This window comes from Osmerus mordax, chromosome 16 (assembly GCF_038355195.1).
Source record: "Osmerus mordax isolate fOsmMor3 chromosome 16, fOsmMor3.pri, whole genome shotgun sequence".
Lineage (NCBI taxonomy): Eukaryota > Metazoa > Chordata > Actinopteri > Osmeriformes > Osmeridae > Osmerus > Osmerus mordax.
This window is the reverse complement of record NC_090065.1, coordinates 6,528,958-6,551,743: the sequence shown is the minus strand read 5'-3', so window position 1 is coordinate 6,551,743 and position 22,786 is coordinate 6,528,958. Positions and strand designations below refer to the sequence as shown.

The 22,786-nt window shown below is 43.8% G+C and overlaps 1 protein-coding gene across 4 annotated transcripts in view; it reads left to right on the top strand.

The window, feature by feature from the left end:
• Window positions 1-22,786, top strand: part of LOC136959317 (receptor-type tyrosine-protein phosphatase F) — a 110,905-nt gene that overhangs the window by 46,843 nt on the left and 41,276 nt on the right. For 3 of the 4 annotated variants that reach the window (XM_067253620.1, XM_067253621.1, XM_067253619.1), the window contains exons 4-7: window positions 406-547; window positions 13,113-13,301; window positions 17,075-17,185; window positions 22,147-22,416. In XM_067253620.1, the coding sequence (XP_067109721.1) occupies window positions 406-547; window positions 13,113-13,301; window positions 17,075-17,185; window positions 22,147-22,416 (712 nt within the window). Of the gene's footprint in view, window positions 1-405; window positions 548-7,758; window positions 7,777-13,112; window positions 13,302-17,074; window positions 17,186-22,146; window positions 22,417-22,786 lie in introns of those variants that run through there. The other variant, XM_067253622.1, reaches the window with a different exon arrangement.

Here is a 22,786-nt window from a genome sequence, read left to right as displayed (position 1 = left end):
CTTGTCTTTAATCTTGTCCTCTCTGGATGCCTCTATATAGTCTGCTTCATCTAGGTTCACATGTTTTCACTCTCCTCCTGGTTTTATTCTCGCCTTCGGGAGTCTGTAAGAACGTCCTACTCTTCATCTCTCTCCTCTGTCCTTGCACCTATACTGTGCTAGCCTATGTAGGAACAGAGAGAGATCACAGCGGGTGTGATGTCACACCCTGTCCGTGATCTCACTGCACACTGCTGGGAGACCGTGTGTGTGGGAAAGAGAGGGACCGTGTGTGTGCATGTAAGTGTGCATCTAGAGGTGTGTGTGTGTCTGTGCTTGTGTGGCAGAGAAGGCGTACGGTCAGCACTGGGACTACAAGATAGATTGTCTAGAGAGATACACAATGTCCTGTTCCATCCTCGTCAGGTGATCGACTTCGATGACAGCTCTGGCTCGGTGCTGCGGATCCAGCCCCTGCGCACCCACCGGGACGAGGCTATCTACGAGTGCACCGCCACCAATAGCGCCGGGGAGATCAACACTAGCGCCAAACTCACTGTGCTAGAAGGTGAGAGACCCTCCCCCGTCTCTCAGCTCCTACCCTGCGTTTCCCCTGCTCTTCTTATCTTCCTTTCAGTTCCCTCCCACAAACACACACTGCATCAGCTCTCTCTCTTCCCCTCTCTCCTCCCCCCCTCCCTCTTCTTCCTCTACTCTCTACCCCTCCATCTCTCTCCCTCTCTCCAGCACTGCTGCTGTTGAGGTTCTCTTTAAACGTGCCCCAAAGCAAATACATGTGTTTGACTCCATAATTTATCCATAAGCATTGGTGAGCCCTGAGGATTCCTGACATTGGCAATGTCACGGACTATCTGCCATTTCGTCAATGCAGTCTCGACTCTACAAGGTGCATTTTAAGTTGTTAGGTGAAAAACAGACCTGTGTCGAAGGTTTGGATGTTCTCCGGGGGCTAATATGATAAGTGGATGTTATTGTAATTTTCACCCTGTGCTGAGATAAGTCCTTCATTTTACTGGGTAGATAGACTTCCATCTAACAGCCTGTGAGTGTAGTTATTGGATTAGTCTGGCCACAGGCGTGTCCAACCCAACCTGATTTCTGTTCAAGCCACAATCTGAGTTTGGGAGTTTTCACACCAACTTTCACTTGTGGCCATTCATTCACCTGGAGCGAGCCAGTGGGAAGATTATCCATGTCCAGAGTCATTAGTCCAACTCTAAAACTGATCTATTTGATTAAAATACAGCTTTCTGTTCAGAATCTCCCACATCTCCTATGAATTCCTTCTCCCTCGTCTATCCAGATGTATATTATGATATGATTGGCCGGCTTGCGTCATCTCGCTGGAGGGACTGTTCCGCTCGCTCTTTTTCTTTGCCCAATGGCAGAGAGGAATACGGCTCAATACGCAAACAAACACTGTCAACATGACACGAGCCACACATGAACAACATGACATTAATCAGGGAATTACTGTTGAAGTGAGGAGGCGTTTTCCAGTTCTTGCGTCAGTGGGCTTGAAGCACGCCGGCCCTTGACTGACAGGAAACTGAAGTCATATAAACTCACCATGTCGAACTTGACACGTGTTAAGAAGTGAACCAAGGCTCCTTATGCAATCCTGGTGTAAGTCAATCATTTATGATTGACCTATAAGAGAAAACAGGTCAATATGCATAGTCTGTTTCTACTGATATGATGTCGACAATGTGACGTGCACAACGTGGAAGAAAACCCCCAACATGCATCAGGTCCCAGGCCAGAAGCTGAGCCCCACTGTACTACAGCCTGCAGTGTATTTATCACAAGCAAGTGTGTATGTGGGCCTTTTTGTGATCTTGGTAGTCCCAAGCCACAGTTAATGACTGTACGTTCTGAAGTGCACACACACGCACATACACCCTCGCTCTATTTTTAGACTGTTTTTTACCCGTTTTTTACCCGAGTGATATGTCATGTCCATTTCATCTGAACAGCAAAAACAGGAGCGCCAAAGAGAGTGTGATGGATGATCATTCTGTTTAATAGCTGTGTATGAGAGGCTGACTCACTACTGCTGGTGTTTTCTGTAGTCTGACTACAGGCAACCCATGTGGCTCCTCTTCCATCCAGTGTCTTAGTGCTGGACAGTACAGTACATAGCCTACTGATGAAACACTTTGAATTCTTAAAACGAAAGTTGATCTGGATAAAGAGTTTTTAAACTAAGCAACAAAATATGGTATTAATGACGACGATTCCTCATTCTAGTCTCACAACATACCTGGGACTGTTGTTGTATGTTCGTAGGCAATAAGGGTGAGATCTCTAGCCTGTCTTCTTTCTTTCTCGCTCACTCTTTCTCTCTCTTTTTCTCTCACTCTCTTGCCCTCCTCCATGCTGTCTCTTTTTCTCTTGTTGCCCGCCCCCCCCCCCCCATCCCTCCCTCCACACCCTGTCGTCTCTCTGTATGACTCCCTCCCCCATGCCAGACTGTGGTGTTAGCCACATCACCTGGAAGGAACCGCTAAGGCATGTTTTCACCCTCAGAGGCCCAGCACCATTTCACAGTCGTCCTTGAGTCACTCTGTAATTCTGTCACGCCGCAACGGCAAGGCTCTTTGTTCCTGCCGGTTCTCACGCCCTCTCACGATGGGGGAAGGTCACCCACCACCACTTGGAGCCCCAAAGTCAGCTCAACGGGTCTCCTCCTGAGTGTGTGTTTGTCTGTGTGTGTGGGTGTGTTTGTGTTGCCAAATGCGTACAACTCCGGAGCTGGAGCTGTGTAGACTGTCGTTTGCCATGCTCTTTGTTGTTTCTGTGTAACTGTGCTCGACCCGGGGTCGGGTGGCGTGGAGAGGTGGAGGGAGTGAGCACGGACGTCCGTGGGCTGCGTGCCGCGAGAATCTCTGATTTGGTACCACTGTAATGATAACACTGTCTGTAGGTCTGACCTGCATGAATGAATGATGATGCAGCAGAACCTGACCCTCTGGCACAGAAGGCAGAGATGGGTGTATCTGTATGGAGGGGTGCGTTCGCCTGTGTTGAGAATCGTTGGTATTGTATTGGTATTGCGTGGTATTGCATAGGCAGTGTGATACTGTACACTGTACCTATATCATGATTACCTTGGTGTTTACCTAGGCACCAACAATGGCCCCCCATTTGCAGCAAAGATGATCTATGGTGTCTTATCTTGGATGATATTCAGGAGGCCTGGTAGTCTCGGTGCATTCCTCTGATAATCTCTTTGTCTCTACTCTGCTCCTTGTGCTATCTTCGAGGGAGCAGTGAATGACAGGCCGACTCGTCTCTAGACACAAGAATGTAATCTTAGGGCTGCACCCTTAAGCCTCACTACTACTTACTTCTTGTCTTGCATTTTAGATCATTCGTCAGCTTTTGAAGTTATCAACCAGCATATTAATGTAGATAACTTTGTAAAGACATTTTTGAGATTAGGAACTTTTGGGTCAAGGAAATAGAGATGGAAATCAATGCTTCTATGGGAAAACAATGAATCAATACTGTACACAGGAGCCCAAAAGGTTAGTTTTGAGGAAAAACAAGTTCCTGTATTATGGTCTATCTTTTTTTTCAATAGGACTGAATTGTCGACTTGGAAAAGAGAAATCAATTTGGAAAAATAAAGTAGTATACCATAAGAAATAAATAGAAAAAACGTCACCTTGTATTCAGTGTCAGTAAACAAATTACGGAACCACTGGTTTGGAAAGGGCTTTATATGCATTATGGTCCCATGGCTGGCGTGGAGACAGAAAATTACTGCATTACAATGGGAGTAATAAATATGTCAGGAACCAGGCAAGTACGGACATCAACCTGACGGGATAAACAGCATAGAAACCTCATTGTGCCTCCTCCCAAGCATGAGAAACACTGTGGGTAGGCCTGCATCCGAATGATTTAATGCACCACACCTTTTTCCGACAACTTAATCCACAGTGTTCTCCAGCATTCAAATCATTCACAGAAAGCGAGGGATTGTAACTTCAGTACTTTTTCACCTCACTTTCTAATTCTTCTCCTAGATGTATTGGTGTCTGTAGTTTTCATTTTTTATTTTGTATTACTGGCTGTCGAGAGAGTTGAATCATTTTCAGATATACATATTTTTCCTCTCTGTGTTGAAGGTGTCCTGGGATGTTCATCTTTTATGCTTGTCTTCTATTTATAAAGAATTGCACTATACAGACACACAGTATCACACACACACTTACACACTTTGGCACCTTACCATAGGTGTGATCTCCGACTGTTCCTAAACTCCAGTCTGATGGTCGATGTCACAAGTTTAATTTCTCCCACCATCTGCTGGCTGGAGGCCCAGCGTCGTAGATCATAACCATCCTGACAGATACAAACTGCATCTGTCTACCAACGCCTCTCCCAAGGACTCACGCAATATGGCAGGGCGGAATCACTCTCCTAGCCGGCCACCCAATCAGCATCCCCCTGCATCCCTGCCTAACCTTCAGGTGCTTGGCACCATGCAAGGGAGAGGACACGGCTGCTTTCTAGGCCAGGGCAAACGTGTCAACTCCATCTCCTGTACTCTATCTGCCTACGAGATTAGTATAAACCTCAGTTGGATCGAGACTTAGAGGTCATCTAATGTTCATATAGACCAGGCATTAGCCCTCTGGCAGCCTTGACCTAAATTACACCTGCATGTGCCAGTCGGTGTAGTTTGTGCTCCTGGTAAACAATATCTCCCAATACTAATATGTGTGGTAAATGCCGCAAGTGCTGATCATGTTGAAGGCCCCGGGGGGTGCTGTACATCATGATGAGATAACCAAAACAAGGAACAAAGGAAATAGGGGCCTCGGATTCTAATGGGGAAATCATTGTTCTACTGGTCGAATATTTTATGGGGATGAACTGAATGAATCAGGCCTACATTTTATCAGCCGTCATAGCGTTTTTGTGTTTTCCTGGCTGGTAAGCATATGCTGTGAGTAAATTATTTGGTTTAGTTTATTATTGAAAATGTTGAGATGATAGTGTCAAAATAGCAGTATTCTACTTGATGAAGGTGTACAGTATGCTTCATTTATTCACATTCTATCCCTAACATCAGTCTGTCTAAAAGTGCTCTTTATTTTATGAGCATCGAGGCTATTTGTGATTTGTGGATGTCAGTTTATTCCAGAGATATGCTTATAGTGCTCTGTTGCTATCAGGTAGAAGATGCAAGTGTCTTAAAAGTGTTTCAGATATTTCATTTAAGAACAGTCATCACATCATGTCGTATCAGATATTTTATTTGACTCTGAACCCTTGTCTAAACATCCTCTCCAGTACCGCCCAAGTTTTACCTCACAAATTTCTGACATTTACCATGTCAAATATTTGACTGTGATATTGCAGTAATCCTCTTCACATTGCATATGTAAACCATACTTAATAAACGTAGTCCCTGTCTCCCTTCAGAGTTGGCACAGTAGACCTCTCAGGGCCTGATTAATTAGTTCCAAGGAAACACAGCTGACCTGCTGGCTGCCTGTTTAGCTACAGGTGAGGGGGGGGCGGTTCTCCTCCCCTCCCCCTCCTGAGTCTGTGGGCCAGTGAGCCAACGACTCCCCTGGCCCTGATAGCTATGGATGGATGGACCTGCAGTGTGTCAGGGGGCTCTAATACCCACGCTCAATGAGCTGGCTAATGGGAGTACCTCTTACCCTGACCCCCATCTTCCAACATCCACACAGTTATAGACCCTGGCTTACCCACTAGGCCATTGGGGAGAGGTGATGGGATAGCTGTACTGTAGCCTGGATTACTGCTTGACATTTTCAACATATTTTAAAGGCACTGGTCCATCTCTGGCTTTGGGACATTTTCTAAATGTTGAGAAAGAATTACCTCAAAGGTTATCACTGGTAATATCAGCTCTTGACAGGGTGATCTCCTCATTCTGACTAGGTTTGAACATGAGTTTTTCAAGTTGTGGTATTGAAATGAGTTTAATAAACAAGTATGCAGTGCACTGTGTTGACATCCGTATTCATTAAACTAGCACTTTGTAAAGATTCAAAATGGATGACAGGTCATGCATGCGTATGCAAACTCCACCCATGTAATCAAAGTCGAAGCTGACTTGGTGACATTGATGTCGAGGATGTGTGTATTGTTCATTATTTCTAACTGAGAGAGTAAGTAAAGCCTGTCAAAGGAATGGAGCCAGTGAGGATTTAATTAAGCGAACCTGCCACGTTCCACTACACCCACTGCCTTTCTATGGACTCGCCATATAAGCCACCTCGATCTGCCGTAATTACTATAAACATGTCACAATAAAACACAGGCAATGATTAATTTGAATTGTGGAGAGGACCAATTAAGTCATTTATTTGCAAACCCCTCTGCTGCGCTCTTCTGTTGAGTGATTCCATTAAGCGTCACATTTCAAAATTCTGGCCTTTGTTCATGTCCTCGTTTGAGACACCTGGATGAATAGTGTGTGTGATTAGCTCGGTGTCTCGCTGTAGACGTGTACCGCCGAGACAGCTGGAGATCCTGCCCTTAAGCCAGGTTTGGGGGAACTCATGTTATATGAGAAATACAGTAAAACCATAAAAACTATCCATAGGCTTGAAACCGGAATTCTCATTGACATCTTGTTTTATGTGATCATGATCATGCCGTGAGCTGTACTGTACATCGTAAACCTAAAAGCGTCTCTACAGCTTCACTCCTGGTACACAGTAGTTAATGGAGGATGTGATTGTGCTGTGCTACAGCGCTTGTTGTTCCCCCAAGGTGACTGGGTCGGTCAGCCTATCAGTGTAGATGCAGAGGACCACCTCTGGGCTGCTGTAATGGGTTGCGGGCTACGGTTATGTACTAACCGGTGTGCTTCGGTTATGTACTAACCGGTGTGCTGCAGCATAAATAACCGCCGCAGGCCCCTAGCAGGGCTGTTGATCAAACTGACGACAGTGGAAGCGGGATAGCAGAGAAGGAGAGGGAGAAGAGGAGGGAGGGGAATTCAGATGACTGTTATTGATTATGTGCCAGTTGGCGAATGGAAGTTAGGCTAAATATTCCGCTCATTGAGACCCCCCAAAAAAGTGTATTATTTCAAAGGTCATGGCATGCATTACACACCTCTTCTGCTGCAAATAGACTGGTATAAACAGCCCATACAGGGACGATAGAACCGGCAGCAGCTAATAGTTTGCTTCTTGGGTGTCAGCCAGCCAGCTAGCTTGCCTTTGTTCTGGAAGAGGACTGTGGAGGGTGCGGGGGGCCGTGTCTGTGGTAGAGCTCGACTACACACAGGTGTGTTCACGTTCACGCCATGACCCATCAGCAATATTTATGTTCCAGTCTCCATAGAAACTCCTTGGAACACCCAAGCCTTGAGATATCGCCTCGTGACACAGCCGTTACATGTTTTTCAGACCTGTTTCATTATGTTTTTATACTTTACTTATATAATTATCGATTATATGTTATTATTGAGGGACATTTTTAATTTACACGTTTAAATGTGCTTGACCTTGTGTGAAAAAGGGTTTGTATCTTCAGTTTGTGAGGTTCATACAGACAAATATTTATTCCATCTGAAAGCAAAATTTCAGCTAGATAATGTGCTTGGCCTTCTCACTGTTTCCCTCCCCTCCTCATGATGCCTCTAGACTTCTTTCAGTGTGATTCTGTTTGTCTTCATTTGATTACAACAGTATTACATCAATGCCATGATTCTCCATGCAGGCTCTTTGATGCTGAGAAGTGCGTGGATGTACCATCCCTGCTGAGGAGATCTCGGTGGGAACTCAGCCAAACACAATTTAGTGGAGACTGGGAGGGCCCCCGTCAAATGGCTGTCATGGACAGCGACATGTGAAAAAACAACTCGCCTTTCAGCGGTTTGCAAGTCAAAAACACTGAGGCGGGCCTACGAATACCTGTGCGACCAGTAGCTATGCTCTGTAACGTCAGCTGAATGAGGTATCGGGTGCCTTATGATGTCACCTACAATACACAGTAGTAAAAGAAAACATTTCGCAAGATGAAACCAATGACTTTGGTATGTGATTATACGGTTGAAAGTTCAACGGTATCAGTGGGAATAGAGTTTAACAACCATTTAGTCTCTTTTAACATCATCTAGCACAACATGTTCCACGTAGGCACTCCTCATAAACACTTATCAGTCTAAGAAATCTCCATATAGCACGCTTGCTTGTTTACAACACATTCTTCCTCCAGTACCTGCATTGCATTTCACTCCTGGCCTTGTTATGTTGTGTTTTGTTTTCTCGGTACAGCTACCTCCTGCTGCCTTCACACTCTTCTGTGTCTTCGAGAGATGCAAATGTCTGGCTTGTTGATGTTCTCGGCAAGAACAGCCTCAGGGCCAGACGCTTCATTTCCGCAGACGTCATGTCTGCGGTTCAGTGAGAGTTTGACTCCAGACCGGTCGGAACAAAGACTCGACTTTCATGCTTTATGGCAGTGTGTCAGTCACACTGGTTGCACTGGCAGTTGAGAAATAAACAAGACGGAACTGTCTGAAAGGCATGGCATAGATTTGGTGACTCCTCAAAGACGTGTTAACATGATGAAGGATCCCTAACAACTGGATTTAATTACTTTGATTCCCAAATCTTGGGTACTCACAGGCGCGTGCTCAGTACTTACATTTCATTTCGGCAAATTATTAAACGCCAGAAAAGTCCTTGCTTTGCCTCCTCAGAGGCAAATAAACATCTTTCCCCTACATAAAAATCACTGATGTATGGGTAAAAGGGTACATTTTTAGTGCAGTAATATTTCATGAGGCGAGTAGCTGTGTAGCTGCCGCTGGGGTCTCTCCGTTCTCTCTATCAAAGGAGACATCACCTTTAATTGTTGTCATCCATCACCCGTCAACAGGCACACATGGAGATCACAAGGCCTTCTATTTCTTCTCAGGAAACGAGTTGAGCATCGGGTTTAAAGTCCCACAAAAACTCAATTGTTGTACTTAATTGTTTATGTTGGGATTTTAATACTGAATGAAATTAAGTGTTGGTCGGAGAAAAGCAAAGTACAGGGTTTTTTTGTGAATACGTATGCATTTCCATTATTCCAGCATTCATGTTGTCTCATGAATAATCTTCTAGAGAGCCTGTCCTCAATTCATATTTCATGCGGCCAGTTTCTTTTTCTGAAACTGGCATGTTGCTGGACTTGGCACTTTGTTAAATATTCACCAGCACGTCTAACACTTGGTGCCACGTTCTAGCGAATAGAAGTGGGGAGGTTCTCAAAAATAGAAAATGAGTCAGATGAGGGTTCTGTACACCGTTACAGTGAACGATACAGCCGCACAGGGGACCCCCGCCGAGCAGGGGCTCGGGGCTGGAGCGTTTGTCCCCACAGAGAGGAGTTTGTTTGGGGTGAGAATAACCGGGCTGACGTTAGCGTGGATTGAGATCCCAGTGGGACAGGAGTACGAGGACGGGTCCCTTTCAGCGGGGTTCTGATTAGACCCGTCGCCCTGACTGCCACGCTCCACTCACACTGGTAATTGGAGCTGGCAGGAGGCTGGCACGCACCCCCCCCCCCCCCCCCATTCACCACCTCTTCCTTGTCCTCCATCTCCCACTGCCACTAAAATGTTCATGTTATCATTTTCTTGTTAGTACGGTAAGGCCGGGTCTTGGGTTCACTTGGGATTTTTGATGAGAGGGGAGGGAATCAATCCGTTAATAGTATCGGACTCCGATTCTGAAATGTGCATACCGTTCCCTGTAACCTTGAGTGCTAAACAGTCGATTACATATCTTCTACATAGGTGGGTGTCTATGCTTGATCAGGGCACCGATCTCAAATGCTATGGAGTTGAACCATGATTAAAGCATACAAAACTCAGCCCCATCGGCTACGGGGACGTTCCCAGAGCATGGAATACTGTACTGAAATAGAAGAAACAAAAGGACACAAAAATGCAATTTAAAAACTGTTCAAAACAGTATTTACAGACTTGCAAACTTGTTTTTATTATATTTCCAGTGTTCATCAGGTCCTCTTCCTTTACAAGTATTGTGATCCCCTTCTAGAGGGCGTGGGCCAGTCGGTGTGAATCCCTTTGGCTTCCACGGGGGAAGAGGGAATTCTCCCTCCTTTGTTAGCATAAGGAGGAAGATGCAAAATCTGGAAATCAGTGGGCTCATGAACTGTCCCCTAATTCAGCCCTGCAGTACCAGTAATACAGGGGCAGCAGTGTGTTGAAGGAAAACATAATTTACTATTAATAATAATAACATTCCCCTCATTATCCACTCATGGCTTCTCCTGCAGGTGTTAGTTCCAACTGTGTATTAGTCCCCACCTCATTTGTGTGGAAGTTTTACTGTCTCCTTCCTGTTTTCTAGCAGTTTTTCCTGCACCTGAGCCCCCCCACCAGCCACCAGGATTTAACAGCCTAACCATAAAAACAGATCATTCTCATGCCCCCTGTTCTCTACCAATTACTGTACCTCCATAAGCACTGCAAACAGGTTTATCTGCTCAGTTGCTCACACTGCAGTGAGTAAGTTTCCTAGTGTGTGATGCGCAGAAGCAGGAAGAACAATGGACCTATTCATTCCCCTCAATGTCAGTGCCCTAGCTTGTGTTTGCTGGCTGCAGGCATTGACCCAACCTGGTTGCCATTGGCCTTAATCCATAGACAATCCAGGTTGCTTTTATTGGGTTCTGTCTCAGGCAATTGAATTACAGTTGCACTTTACCAATAAAACAAGGTTCCATTGAATTACATGTTACAGGAACCATGAGCTACTTCTCAGTTGTATTAATACTAGACATACATCATAGTACACATCATATTGGCAAAAGTGATGGGAAGTTGAATTATAATGCTTCATTTGTGGACATTTAAGTCAAGACAAGAGAGACTCAACACCCCCCCTCCCACTGATCAGGGCCGCCAGCAGCAGCTCTTCTTCATTGGAGTTGTGGCTTGTCAGTCAGGTTTGTCTGCCACGCTCTCTAACTGCATGTTCCACCCCTGTCTGACCCAAGCAAGATGGCTGTCCAATTACTACAAAACCTATTGGAGACCTCCCATTGTTGGCAGGTGTTTTAGATTCATACCGGCATCTGTGGCAAAGGCACCCCTATCCATGATGAGCTGCCCAGCCGAGACCAACAAGCAGAGTGAGACATTACACCTCTTTTTGTTTTGTTTTTCAGCTCAGTGTATTTCATCTTGGTAATGGAGCCCCTTCGTGACTCAGCATTTATAGCAGGTCTCTACTGTTTCCTAACGCGAGTTAAGGCCGAGGAGGCATTTCAATGATGATTACCCTCAGACACGTAACGGGCTTTTATGAGAGAAGCTTGGATATCTTGACAAACATAAGCACACATCATCTGAATTGTTTTCTTTTTCAGTCTCTCAGAAAATATCGCAAATTCTTTTTCTCCCTCTCTCATCAAATTACAAAGACAAGAACAAAGGGTTGTCTACCCAGGATGGCAGGCGAGCCGTAAGGCCGTAATGGGTGATACAGCAGGAGCACGACAGACAAAGTTCTTAGAGCTTGGAAATGTGACAGCACAGGTGTCTATGAAAATAAGTAGACCTTGAGAATTTCTGGCGAATCTGAAGGTGGATTACCAGGACTTTTAAGTATCTTGATCTTCACTAAGCAGCACCCCTCTGTTCAGTCGTGTTTAGAACAGCATATAGATTGCATCGCACAGTGTGAATTTTGGTCTAAATAATTAAATCCAGCAACCCAGAAAGAAAAAAAACATATAAAGCCACATGCCATGTAGCCTACCCACTGGCTCTGGTTTAACACCTAACCATTTGTAAATTCATGGACTCACTGAAGCTATGGTGCTGTGGGAGCTGTGTTTTGATAACTCCTTTTGAGGTTTTCTCTGCAAAACCAACATTTGTTTTTGTCTTGGAATCTTAGACAATTTTAAACTGTAGATCATGAATTAGATTTTCAGAGTTTCTCTGAGAGGTGTAATACATTGTGCACTTTCATTGTCAACGATTTCCCCAAGACAGAATCCATTAGATAGGAAGTTGTATTCCATTGTAGTGAGATGTCCTACATATTCACTGAATCTGTTCTCTATCCAACACCCAGCTGTCACAGTGGATGTGTGGTGCAGGAGAAACTGTGGTCGTATCACCTCAGAGATAAGAGGCCTAGTAGGATTCAGAGTGGTACATCTGAACATGAAACAATCTGGGCCTCTGTCCAAACCTGTGGGTGAGAGTCTGAACCAGAGGAGCACTAAGGAGAGCATTTCCCGTGCATGTTGGCTTGTTTTATTAAAGACCCTCTCTCGTCTTACTTCATGTTTGCACTACTTCATGGAATACCTCTTCGTTCTGCACATCATTTTATGAACTCATTTGACTCTGGGGGTTATTTAGCTTTAAAATTCCAACACTCATTGTTGGTTGTTAAACTTTTTTAGACAACCATTTTATAGCAGAATTTGAACCTTGGGTTAAGTATGCATCTGGGGAGCCCAGCAGTAGGAGGAGGGTAATGTTATAAACCTCATGTCTGTTTAGCACATCCTATCATACCTTAAACTGGGACAACAGCCAGACATCTCAAGGGGATTTGGGTTTTCAGATGTAAATTAAAGCTGGTCCCTTGACAATAGAAAAGGCTAGTGTATCAGACTCATAAAAGAGATAAATCATCACCTTCCAATAAATAACAATCACAGTGCTGCACAGGTATGTTGCTATAGATATTATATCGAGTTGGATTTTCATACAAGTTAATATTGCTTGGAATGTCCAGGGCAGCCCAAGTAGCCTCTGCCCAAATGACTGTCTCTTCTACTCACGCCTTCCAAACTCACAACTATGTCAGATAATCCATGCAATGATAATCAAGCACTGTGTTTTAGTTCAAGTTTTCAGCCCAAATCAATAGACACAGTGAATCAATGCCTATGGGGTCTAGATATTATTTTTGAATATACTGGTTACAGGAATTGACAAGGTCGCGCAATACTTTGCTGTTCTTTCACCATATCCCACCTTGTCCTTGGTATAACAGTGTCGTACATATTTTGGAACAATGCTTGATTTGTGGGGGGATTAAAAGAATGTCTTCCTTTCTGTTTTCCAGAGAACCAGATTCCTCATGGTTTCCCCACCATAGACATGGGTCCCCAGCTGAAGGTGGTGGAGAAGACTCGTACAGCCACCATGCTGTGTGCGGCCAGTGGCAACCCTGACCCAGAGATCTCCTGGTTCAAAGACTTCCTGCCTGTGGATATAAACAGCAGCAATGGACGCATCAAGCAGCTTCGCTCAGGTATAGTGTTATATACATTGCTTAATATACAATATATGTAGTATATTATATATATACATTATAACATATTGGTTCTGAGAAAAATCCCAATCAAATTTGCATACAACACATGTCAAAATGAATTGCTCAAAAAAGTATATCCGATGCGATTTTCTACCGTCTGTATGCTAATTGACCTTTGCGAAAATGAATTTGTGACCCCCCACAGTGCAGAAAGAAAATCATCTCTGTGCCCTTTACTTCAAATGAGCCTTAAGATCTTCTTAAACATGCACTGGGCCTAGAGTAATTCCAGCCTATGCTGCATTAGCAAGGATCCAGTCTGGCAAAAAATAATCGATGAGGGTATGTGTTCATGACGCTGGCACACTTGATAAATAAACAGCTCAAGCCTGACCCTGGATCAGATGGAAAAGCGTGAGTCAGAATGATTAGTGGCTTTTGACCGAGTTCAAATCTTTTCCACCTATAAATCCACCTCATTTTGGAAGGGTCCTCAGTTCAGTGTGTAAGGCTTCACTCCAAGTCCAAGGTTTAAGATTAAAGATGGGAGTCCATCTACAAACTCCTTAGAACTGAGAGTCAGTGTTAGAAGTGGGTCACTGGAACAAGTTTGCTGTCCAAGTTTTTATACTGGAGTCTGCAAACTCTGGACTGGAATCACTGCCTATGCTGGCCAGTAACCAAAGTATAAGTAATAATCGGTCTTGATAACCATTTTCACAGTACCTCTTGTCTCTCAATATTTGGACATATTGGACGAGGATCTGCACATGACCTCACATCAACCCAGAATCCTGAAACACATCATTTTGCTTCCACTACTCAAGGCATCAAATCGAATGAGCGACATTTTTTGTTTAATTTGTTCCCACACAGCTATAACCAATCAGTTTCCTAAATGTAATGCTGATCCTTGTCTTTACATCATCATAACATCTTAAATAAACAACTCTCATATATAACATATACAGTAGCTTTCTAACCACTTGACTAACCCTTAGTATTCTTACATACACTTCAGTATATATAAAATCTGTGAATACTGTCATTCGTTTTCCTTATCCTTTCACTCTCTTACTAACGAATTTCTCCAAACTTGTTTGCTTTCAAATTACCTTCACCTAGGGGGTACACCAATTAGAGGTAAGGATGATAAAGTGTGCTGAAAAATGTCACCTCACATCATCTCCTGTCAACGTCAGTCTCCTTCCACCTCACCAGCGCCATTCCCGTTCACTTGGCCCTGACCACCCCCCTCGTCCTTGTCCTCTTGCCCATGCTCTGTGTGCTGTGTCTCCCCTTTCACAAACAAATGATCACCAACCCTGATGTTAGTTTCTGGGTAAATGGACCTAGAACAGGCAGTCAATGGGGTTGTCTTGTAAATGAGCTTCTTCATGACTTTTTGGCCCTGGGCTGGAAATGAACCCAGACATTGTGAACCCCAGGAGGCAAACATCATTTCCCAACTTCTGCTCTTACCTTACGAAGAAATAAGGTGGGTCATTAGGGGCTGTAATTTAAAGGCCACTGTTGCAACAAAATAATCAAAATCTCTGTTATGCAGTCCCACTAAAATTTCCATAACATGATTTGCATACAGGCTATGTAGCGTCGACCCTGTCATAGGGAATGGAAGTCTAGCTGAGATTGTTAAGATGGAAACTTCAACCTCTTTTTAATGGAAATCATCCCTCTTTCCCTGAGTCGAGGTAGGATTTTAGTTGAGCTACAGTGAAGGAAAGGTGGACATTTAAAGAAAACTAAATACAGGGGAGTTTCCTGCTCCCTTGATAAACCTAGCCAGTCTCTGCCCTTCAATATTCTGCAAAGTATTATTTAGAATTTATTTTGCAAGTAAATTGCAAAATTTCACATTCCTGCAGATTCTCCTGTGTACCGGCGAGGTAAAACAGTCACCTTGTGAAATGGAAGTTGTTGTCTATATTGATACTTCTCTGATATCCATGCAGCAGAATCTTCCTGGTTCCCACCTCAGGTGGTTCTGCTATGCATTCATCCCTTTAGAACGGTGCAGATTGACAGATTGGTGACATTACGCATTAGTATGCAGGTGCATGCTGACGCTGAATCAGTCCGAGATGAGCCGGGCGTGCGGAGCTAGCGTCTTTGCTGGATCTGTTGTCGTAAGATCTGAAGTGATATTATCTGATGTCACGGCCCCTCCTTCCTTCCTTGTCTCTGACACCAAGACCTCATCTTGCTCAGAGTCTTTGGTTGGTGCTGAATCTGTTTGTTACATCCATCTCATATTGCATATCTGGTTTACAAAATGTACCCTGACATCCTCGTATGAATGCCTGTCAACCTTTGGAAATGCATGATGTTGAGTTATTACTCCACGTGTTGCTTGTAGCAAACTGGTAGATAACTTATTTTATTTGATATGATCACAACGTGTCATAGGTTGTCTACAGTGCACACAATAAGTGTTTGTTTAAAATGTCGCTTTGTTTGGGGGTTTTCAGGTAAGTCTGTAAAATGTCACTGTCAGAAAGGCACTAAGGCTGCTGGTAGCACTTGTGTTAATTCTCCATTTTGCTCAAATATTTATTGGTACCGAAGCCAGTCCACTATTCCAATTTTAGCAGAGGCAGGAAATCCTTGCAACTAAGTTCACTGTACTATATCACTGTGAACGTGATAAAAACATATATTCGGAGCTTTTCTTGTTTTTGTAAGGAACAAGATGTTAGTCTTTAAAAAAAAATTCTACTGTCGATTGTGACTGGGAATGGAACCCTTCCTCTCATTGGGGCATCTTTGAGAAATGATTAGCAAGTAATGGAAGTACTTATCGATCTTAGCACTTTATGTGTACTTAATCAAGACCTGATGACCAATACCTGCATTGGCAGTTGTTTCTATTCAAATGCAAGGCCATTAAGCTAAGATTAAGGAAGTGATTTGAGTGACTAGTCAGCCACCTGCCTCTCTCAAACTTTGCCAGGCTCTTAAAAGGAAAAGAGTAACACGGACAAATGTTTTTATGGTGTTTGTGCTTTTTGTTCTGCTGGTTGTTTTCATAGTCGGGGCAGACACAGCTGTGGTGGTTATGATGTCTTGTTGAGGTGATTAATTGACCCCATGTCATGGGCTTGACATGAGTGTCTCGCCAGCTCTTTTCATTGACACAGCCAGGCAAAATATGTTGATTTGTGGACACTATAAACCTGCAAAATCAGCCAAATGCTTGTGTTGTGGTAGGCATATTCCACATAACTCAAAGTCATTATTTATAGCAATTAATCATAAAAGTGTTGTGGGCTATTTGGCTTCAGGCTTTCTCCTCTACTGTAGGATTCAACATGGCTAGCTAATATTGCATGTTAACTAGGGGTGTAACGATACACTCAGCTCACGATACAATACGTATCACAATACTGGGTGTATGATACAATACGTATCACAATATTTTGAACAAAATTTTTTATGAAACTGAAATTCAATTAACAGATTTATTTCCAAAACATTAAACATTTTCAATAATTGTCTTTGTTATACATACAATTTAGTTAACTCAGTTCAAGCGATTTCTGTGAATGCAATGAATGCACGCATGACACACGAGCAGAGTAGGTCGCGCACAGCTCAACCAATAGGTTCAAACGGACGTCATATTGTAAAAATATTGCCATAACTCTACGATACATATTGTAAACATTTTGTATTGCGATATATTGTTACACCCCTAATGTTAACTCCACCCTGTGACCCTTATGCTGACCTGGTGAACCGCTCCTCCACAGGCGCCCTGCAGATTGAGAACAGTGAGGAGATGGACCAGGGGAAGTACGAGTGTGTTGCCATGAACAGCGCCGGCACCCGCTACTCCGCACCTGCCAATCTCTACGTTCGAGGTAAGATTGTGTGCTTGTTTGCTGACACTAAACAACACTGTTGCCCCCTGCAGCGCTGAATCACAGGTGTCCCCCGCCCCACAGGAAGTCTCTTCACCTCACCTTTGTGTTTATCCACTCTACAATATACTCTCTGCTTCATTATCTTGACAGTATGAATTTCAGCATTGCTGTCTAAATGTCACCTCCACCCGGCCCTGACCCTGACACTCCTTCTATACCAGATTCATCAACTAGGCTAACCTCACCCTCCTGTCTCTCTGCCAGCTCCCCCAGGTGATGCCTCTGTGAAAACAGCTGCATCGAAACTGTTTCCTCTGACAGTAAAAACATTCCAGAGGTTTCTGTTTTGACTGTAGTGAAGGGTTTTGTTTTTTTCCTTCTGAAGCATGTAGTGTCTGGAGGTAATGAGCCGATGGAGAGGACAGAGTTGTGTCACTGATGTTCGGCCTGGCTATAAGGTTGATTCTCAGTCAGCCAGGAAATATGCCACTGGGACTGTTTGGTGTCCATCAAAACGCAGACCTGGTGGAGGAATGGATAGGACGCATCCTCTCTTAGTGAGCATCTATTTGGAGTAGAATTTGAGTTGTATTGGCATAGGAAAGAGGAAATGTCATGAGGCTGAACTCCTTTTGTCGTAGGGCAAAGACTTGAGGTATTTCTTCTCATTCAGGTAGGTAATTACAATCCTAGTGTGGCTTGGCGCCATCATGGCCTCACGCAAGTCTGTAACACGGCCCATGAGCTGTCAGCCAAACGTCCAAACAGTCTCTAACTCATCCCCCAGCAATGCCTTTGGAAAGATAGGAGCCAAGCCAAGCGTAACCTTTTTAAAAGTGCACTTGTCTAGGAGACAGAACAAAGGCACCTAGTGTAGGCTTTTCACTTTGACTTTGTTACAAGTCCTGAAATAAGGGAAGCTAGGCTGAGGATTTGGCACTCTGAGAGTTGGAAGAATAGTTTAAAGCTCCCATCTTCCAACAATATAGATTGATATCTTATATGTTGCTGTGTGTTTTTAGTTGTGATTTAAGGGAATTGTTCTTTCTCGAGATCAGGTTGCTGGACATAACATGTTTTTATAGAAACTAACAAAGTCCCTGGACACCCATAAAACTTTTATCATATAATGACATTCATTATATATGCTCGGTTGTAGAGGTGAATGGAAGAAAAAAGCAAAATGTTGCGAATTTAATATCTGATGACTAGACCATGGAGTTCTGACAGGCCCTTATCAGATGTGTTTTTTCTTGTCTGTGTTTTTGTCTGTATATCATGTGGAATGATTTATACCTTGCCAGAATATCTGTTTCAATACTTCTTCACAGTAATACAGACATTCAAGCTACCACTGTTCCGACATTTGAGAACCACCGGAGAATGATATTTCATCCACTCACATTTCTGTGTGTGGGTGGTGAAGGGAGAGACGCTGCTCATGGATTCGTTTTTTTCTTTTCTTTTTTTTTTTCTGTTTGTATTTATTATTTTCTCTGCTCCTCATCTATTGCGTGTGTGAGCGTGCTGTTGGTCTGTTACTGTGACCCTCTCTGAAGGAGGACTCCATCACCGTGGGGAGAGTCACACCCGGCGTGTGATTTTGTGTGAGAGCTCATTTGTCAAGTGCTTATCCCGCAATCGAGAGATGTCAGCCTCTAGCTGTCTGCACTCCTTCATGTATCCATGTGACTTGTCAACATGTCGCAGAGGATGGAGTGGGCAAGGCTGGCTTCCATTTGACGTGTTTTCATCACATTCTGTGTGTGTGTGTTTGTCTGTTCCTTGTCTATAACCTCCACTGTACTTTTGCTGAATTTAGAGGTCCAACACCCTTTGTTTTCACTATGTTTGTCTTTCTCTCCATTTTGTCTCTCAATTCCATTGCATTCGTCCATCAAAACAATTCATCTGCACAACTCAGGCCAAAGGGAAGGTTGGTCATTTTCTTATCATTATGCCACAGCACTGTGTCAAACCAGCCCTTCGACAACCTACTTTGGAGATCCGGAGTTCCAGAAAGAGATGTGCTGTACTCCACCCTTACCCTGTCCTGTGATTGTTTTGTTGCTTTTATTATTTCAACTGACTTGCATGCTTCCATCACTCATGCTTGCATCCTTCCTAACCCTGTCCAGCAGCATGCCATTGTGTTCACAAGTCTGCCCCTCCCTCTGCTCGCACCTTATGTAGCCTTCTTCCTACGTTTAAAATCACTCACATATGTACAATATCTTGTAGATACTGCCTTTCCCTTCAACGTAGCCTGTACAGCAACTACTGTGTGGTGCAATAGATTACTCAAGCATTCAAGTAGCAACAGGAGCCTCCCTGTTGAGAGACACGGGTATCAGAGCTGCCAATGCCAATCACATGGGATTATGTCTGTTTTACCTCTGTGGCCCTCCTCCGGCTTGAGACTGGGGGAGGTGAAAATGAAACATGGAGGAAAAACAGGTGCTTATTTAGCATGTTACAGTATGTGGCAGTACGAAACCCCACAGTCTCAATGCCTTGTCCTATGCGGTACCAAGGTCCCATTTTGATATTACCTGTACCACAACAATTGTTCTTGTCATTGGTATTGTGTCAGCAGTGGATGATGAGCTATCATGCTAGACCAGAGCTGTTTCCAAACTGACCCCAAACTTGCAAACCACGCCAGTGTTATCTTGTATATTGATTGGCCGAACAAGTTTCACTTTCCTCTGACACTTAGTCAAGACAGAGACGTGTACAGGTATCCAGCCAGCAGGCAGGCAGGCAAAGGAGAGATACTCTGTGGTTTTGATAGAGTCCTGAAGCCGTCTCTCCCAAGATCTCAACGGGAGGCGAATATCCAGGGGAATCGATAGCTATTACCTGCCCTCTAGTCAATTTGTTCCCCAGCTTTTCTCCAAACTAACCGCATACACTGAATTATTCACAACATTAAGTGTTCTTATACACAGACCCATTGACGGGCAGCTCTTTGTATTGTTAAGCTTTTGAAACCCTGAGAGACAGTGTTTGTGAGCATTAAGAACATTAAGGCCTGTCCTGTTTCCCTCAAAAGTATAGTTTTTTTTATAGGTAATGTACACTTCAGTTAATGCCCCATTAGTTAGAAAATGTTCACAGTGAAAGTTTATCTGAGAGGGAGTCAGTCTGAGGTATCTTATGCAGTCTAGCCCCCAACTCAGCCTGGCCGATTTATCTTGATTTCTGTCTCCCATCTCCCCAATGCACGCTGCCTATGCTTGAGAATATATACCCATTTCCAGCACATAACTGAATTCTCCCTGTTTTTGTGTTTTTGCAAGTGAAAGTGTGACCCATAGTCTGTACCTGTAAACCTTGTAATCATTGCTGTTATCCTTCTGGACCATTTGCTCTGCCGCCACATTCTGCATCTTCTTACTGTAGTACTCCGCCTTTGTTGACTCAACACTCCCCAGCTATTATAGCTGGTGTGATGCTGTATGAACGAGATTCTGGAGATAGTTGTATATTGCCATCCTATAAGATGCTTTTTGAAATGTAGATTGAGAACTGAACTAGAATATATTTACTACAGTAAATATAAAATGACTAAATGTAAAAAAATGGCCAGTATACTGTGATTTATGTATTGCAACAAGTCTATTGTTACCTGTCTCTTGGGAGTTGTATTCACTACACACTAAATAATCATGTTATTTCCATATTCACTACTCATGCATTGTTTTCTTTTTTTCTCATGACATCCAAAACTGTCATTGCATCGAACAACAGATTTTTACCCTAATGTGTACATACAATCCTTTGGCATGGGGAGATTCACTAGTGAGAGCCAGGTTTCCCTAATTATAGGGCTGTTCAGAAACCCTGTCTTTCCCTGACTTGAATCTCAAAAGGTGCTTCTGTGTTTTTTCCATTCCACCACATAATGAGGGGAGTAACAAGCATAGCTGTAACCATGTTCCGGTTCAAATTAGAAAGGAGAGAGAGGGAGAAGAGAAAAAGAAAAGTCACATTTGAAAATCCATTTTCATGGGGACCGGTGCAAAAAAGCAATTACAGACCAAGTCATTTTTTCCCAGGGAGACACTGAGACGCTGTAGTGCATTAGGGGAAACAAGCTGTAAAAATTCTGGGGGATAGTTTCATGCCATAGTGTTTTGAATACATACAGTATGACCAGTGACTGTGATAGTAGGGTACTCATGATTAAACTGAAACAGGGGTTTTGTCTAGCTTGCTGGCTCTCCACAAGCAATGTTAAAGAAACCAAAGAAAGGCCCGTTCTGTTCTTAGATTCAATGCATGGCATCTAAATGAAGGGCTGTAACTGACGGCTGTCAGGACATGTATTTCATCTGCATGTAAAGTTACTGTTTGGTTTAAAAATCTAAGTGGATACATCTGGCTTTTGTTTTGTTTTTCGTTTTTTTAATTCTCTTCATTTTATTTTATTATTGTTGTTTTTTTCTTGACAAGTTTCTATGTAAATGTTGCCTGCCTGTTTATTCAGAGGCAGCTATTTAGTATTGCATTCAGCCTCTGCATCGATGGTACCCTATTCCCCAGCCCTCAATGAGCCCTTCTTGTCTCCATGGGAACCTCTTTTTAATGTCAGCCTATCTGCATATCAGAGCTGCGAAAAAAGTGAGGGAGAGAGAAAGACAGGCCAAGCAGAAGAGAAACAGGGAGAGTAGGAATCAAACAATGGCGTTTCCACAGGGTCTCTCCCACTGTCAGAATGATGCAAGTCTGATCAAAAAGTTCTTTTTTGGTCAAGGGCAAAACATATTTACACAGTTGTGGTTTGAATTTGAAGCAACTTTAGTCTCCCGTAGAAAGTTAACGTTATTATGTAATGCTAACACACACAGACCGATGCTCTCTCTGTTGTGAGTAAACCATGTACAACACGATACTCTTAAGGTATATATCCAAATAGAGAGCGGCTCACTCTCTCCCCTCTCCCTTTCCCCCAGTGCGCCGCGTCCCCCCCCGCTTCTCCATCCCCCCCACCAACCACGAGGTGATGCCGGGCGGGAGCGTCAACCTGACCTGCGTGGCGGTGGGCTCCCCCATGCCCTACGTCAAGTGGATGATGGGCCAGGTGGAGCTGACCAAGGAGGAGGAGATGCCCGTGGGACGCAATGTGTTGGAGGTCACCATCATCCGAGAGTCAGCCAACTACACCTGTGTGGCCATATCCTCCCTGGGCATGATCGAGGCCACCGCACAGGTCACAGTCAAAGGTAAGAGGTCGCAAGGTCTGAAAGTTGTGTGTGGGTGGGTCGTTGGGTGGGTTCGGTTATTTGATGTTTTTTTGGTTTTCTTTTTCGTCATTTTGTGCCCTGCTCGTTTGAATATGCGGACCATTCTTCAGTACTCGCGCTAGCATTATCAGAAACATGCTCAGAAGCATGTTTCAAAATAGTCTTTTGATTGTGAAGTATTTAGCTAGAGGAGGGACCTTCTGAATGGAATTGTGGGTATTGGGGCTGAAAATGAGAGGCTTTGGGAGCACTCAAGATTATTCTGGCTGTGAGTGTGTATCCAAACTAGATGTCTGGACTGGTATGTGTGTGTGTGTGTGTGTGCTGTTTGAGTGTGTGTGTGCTGTCT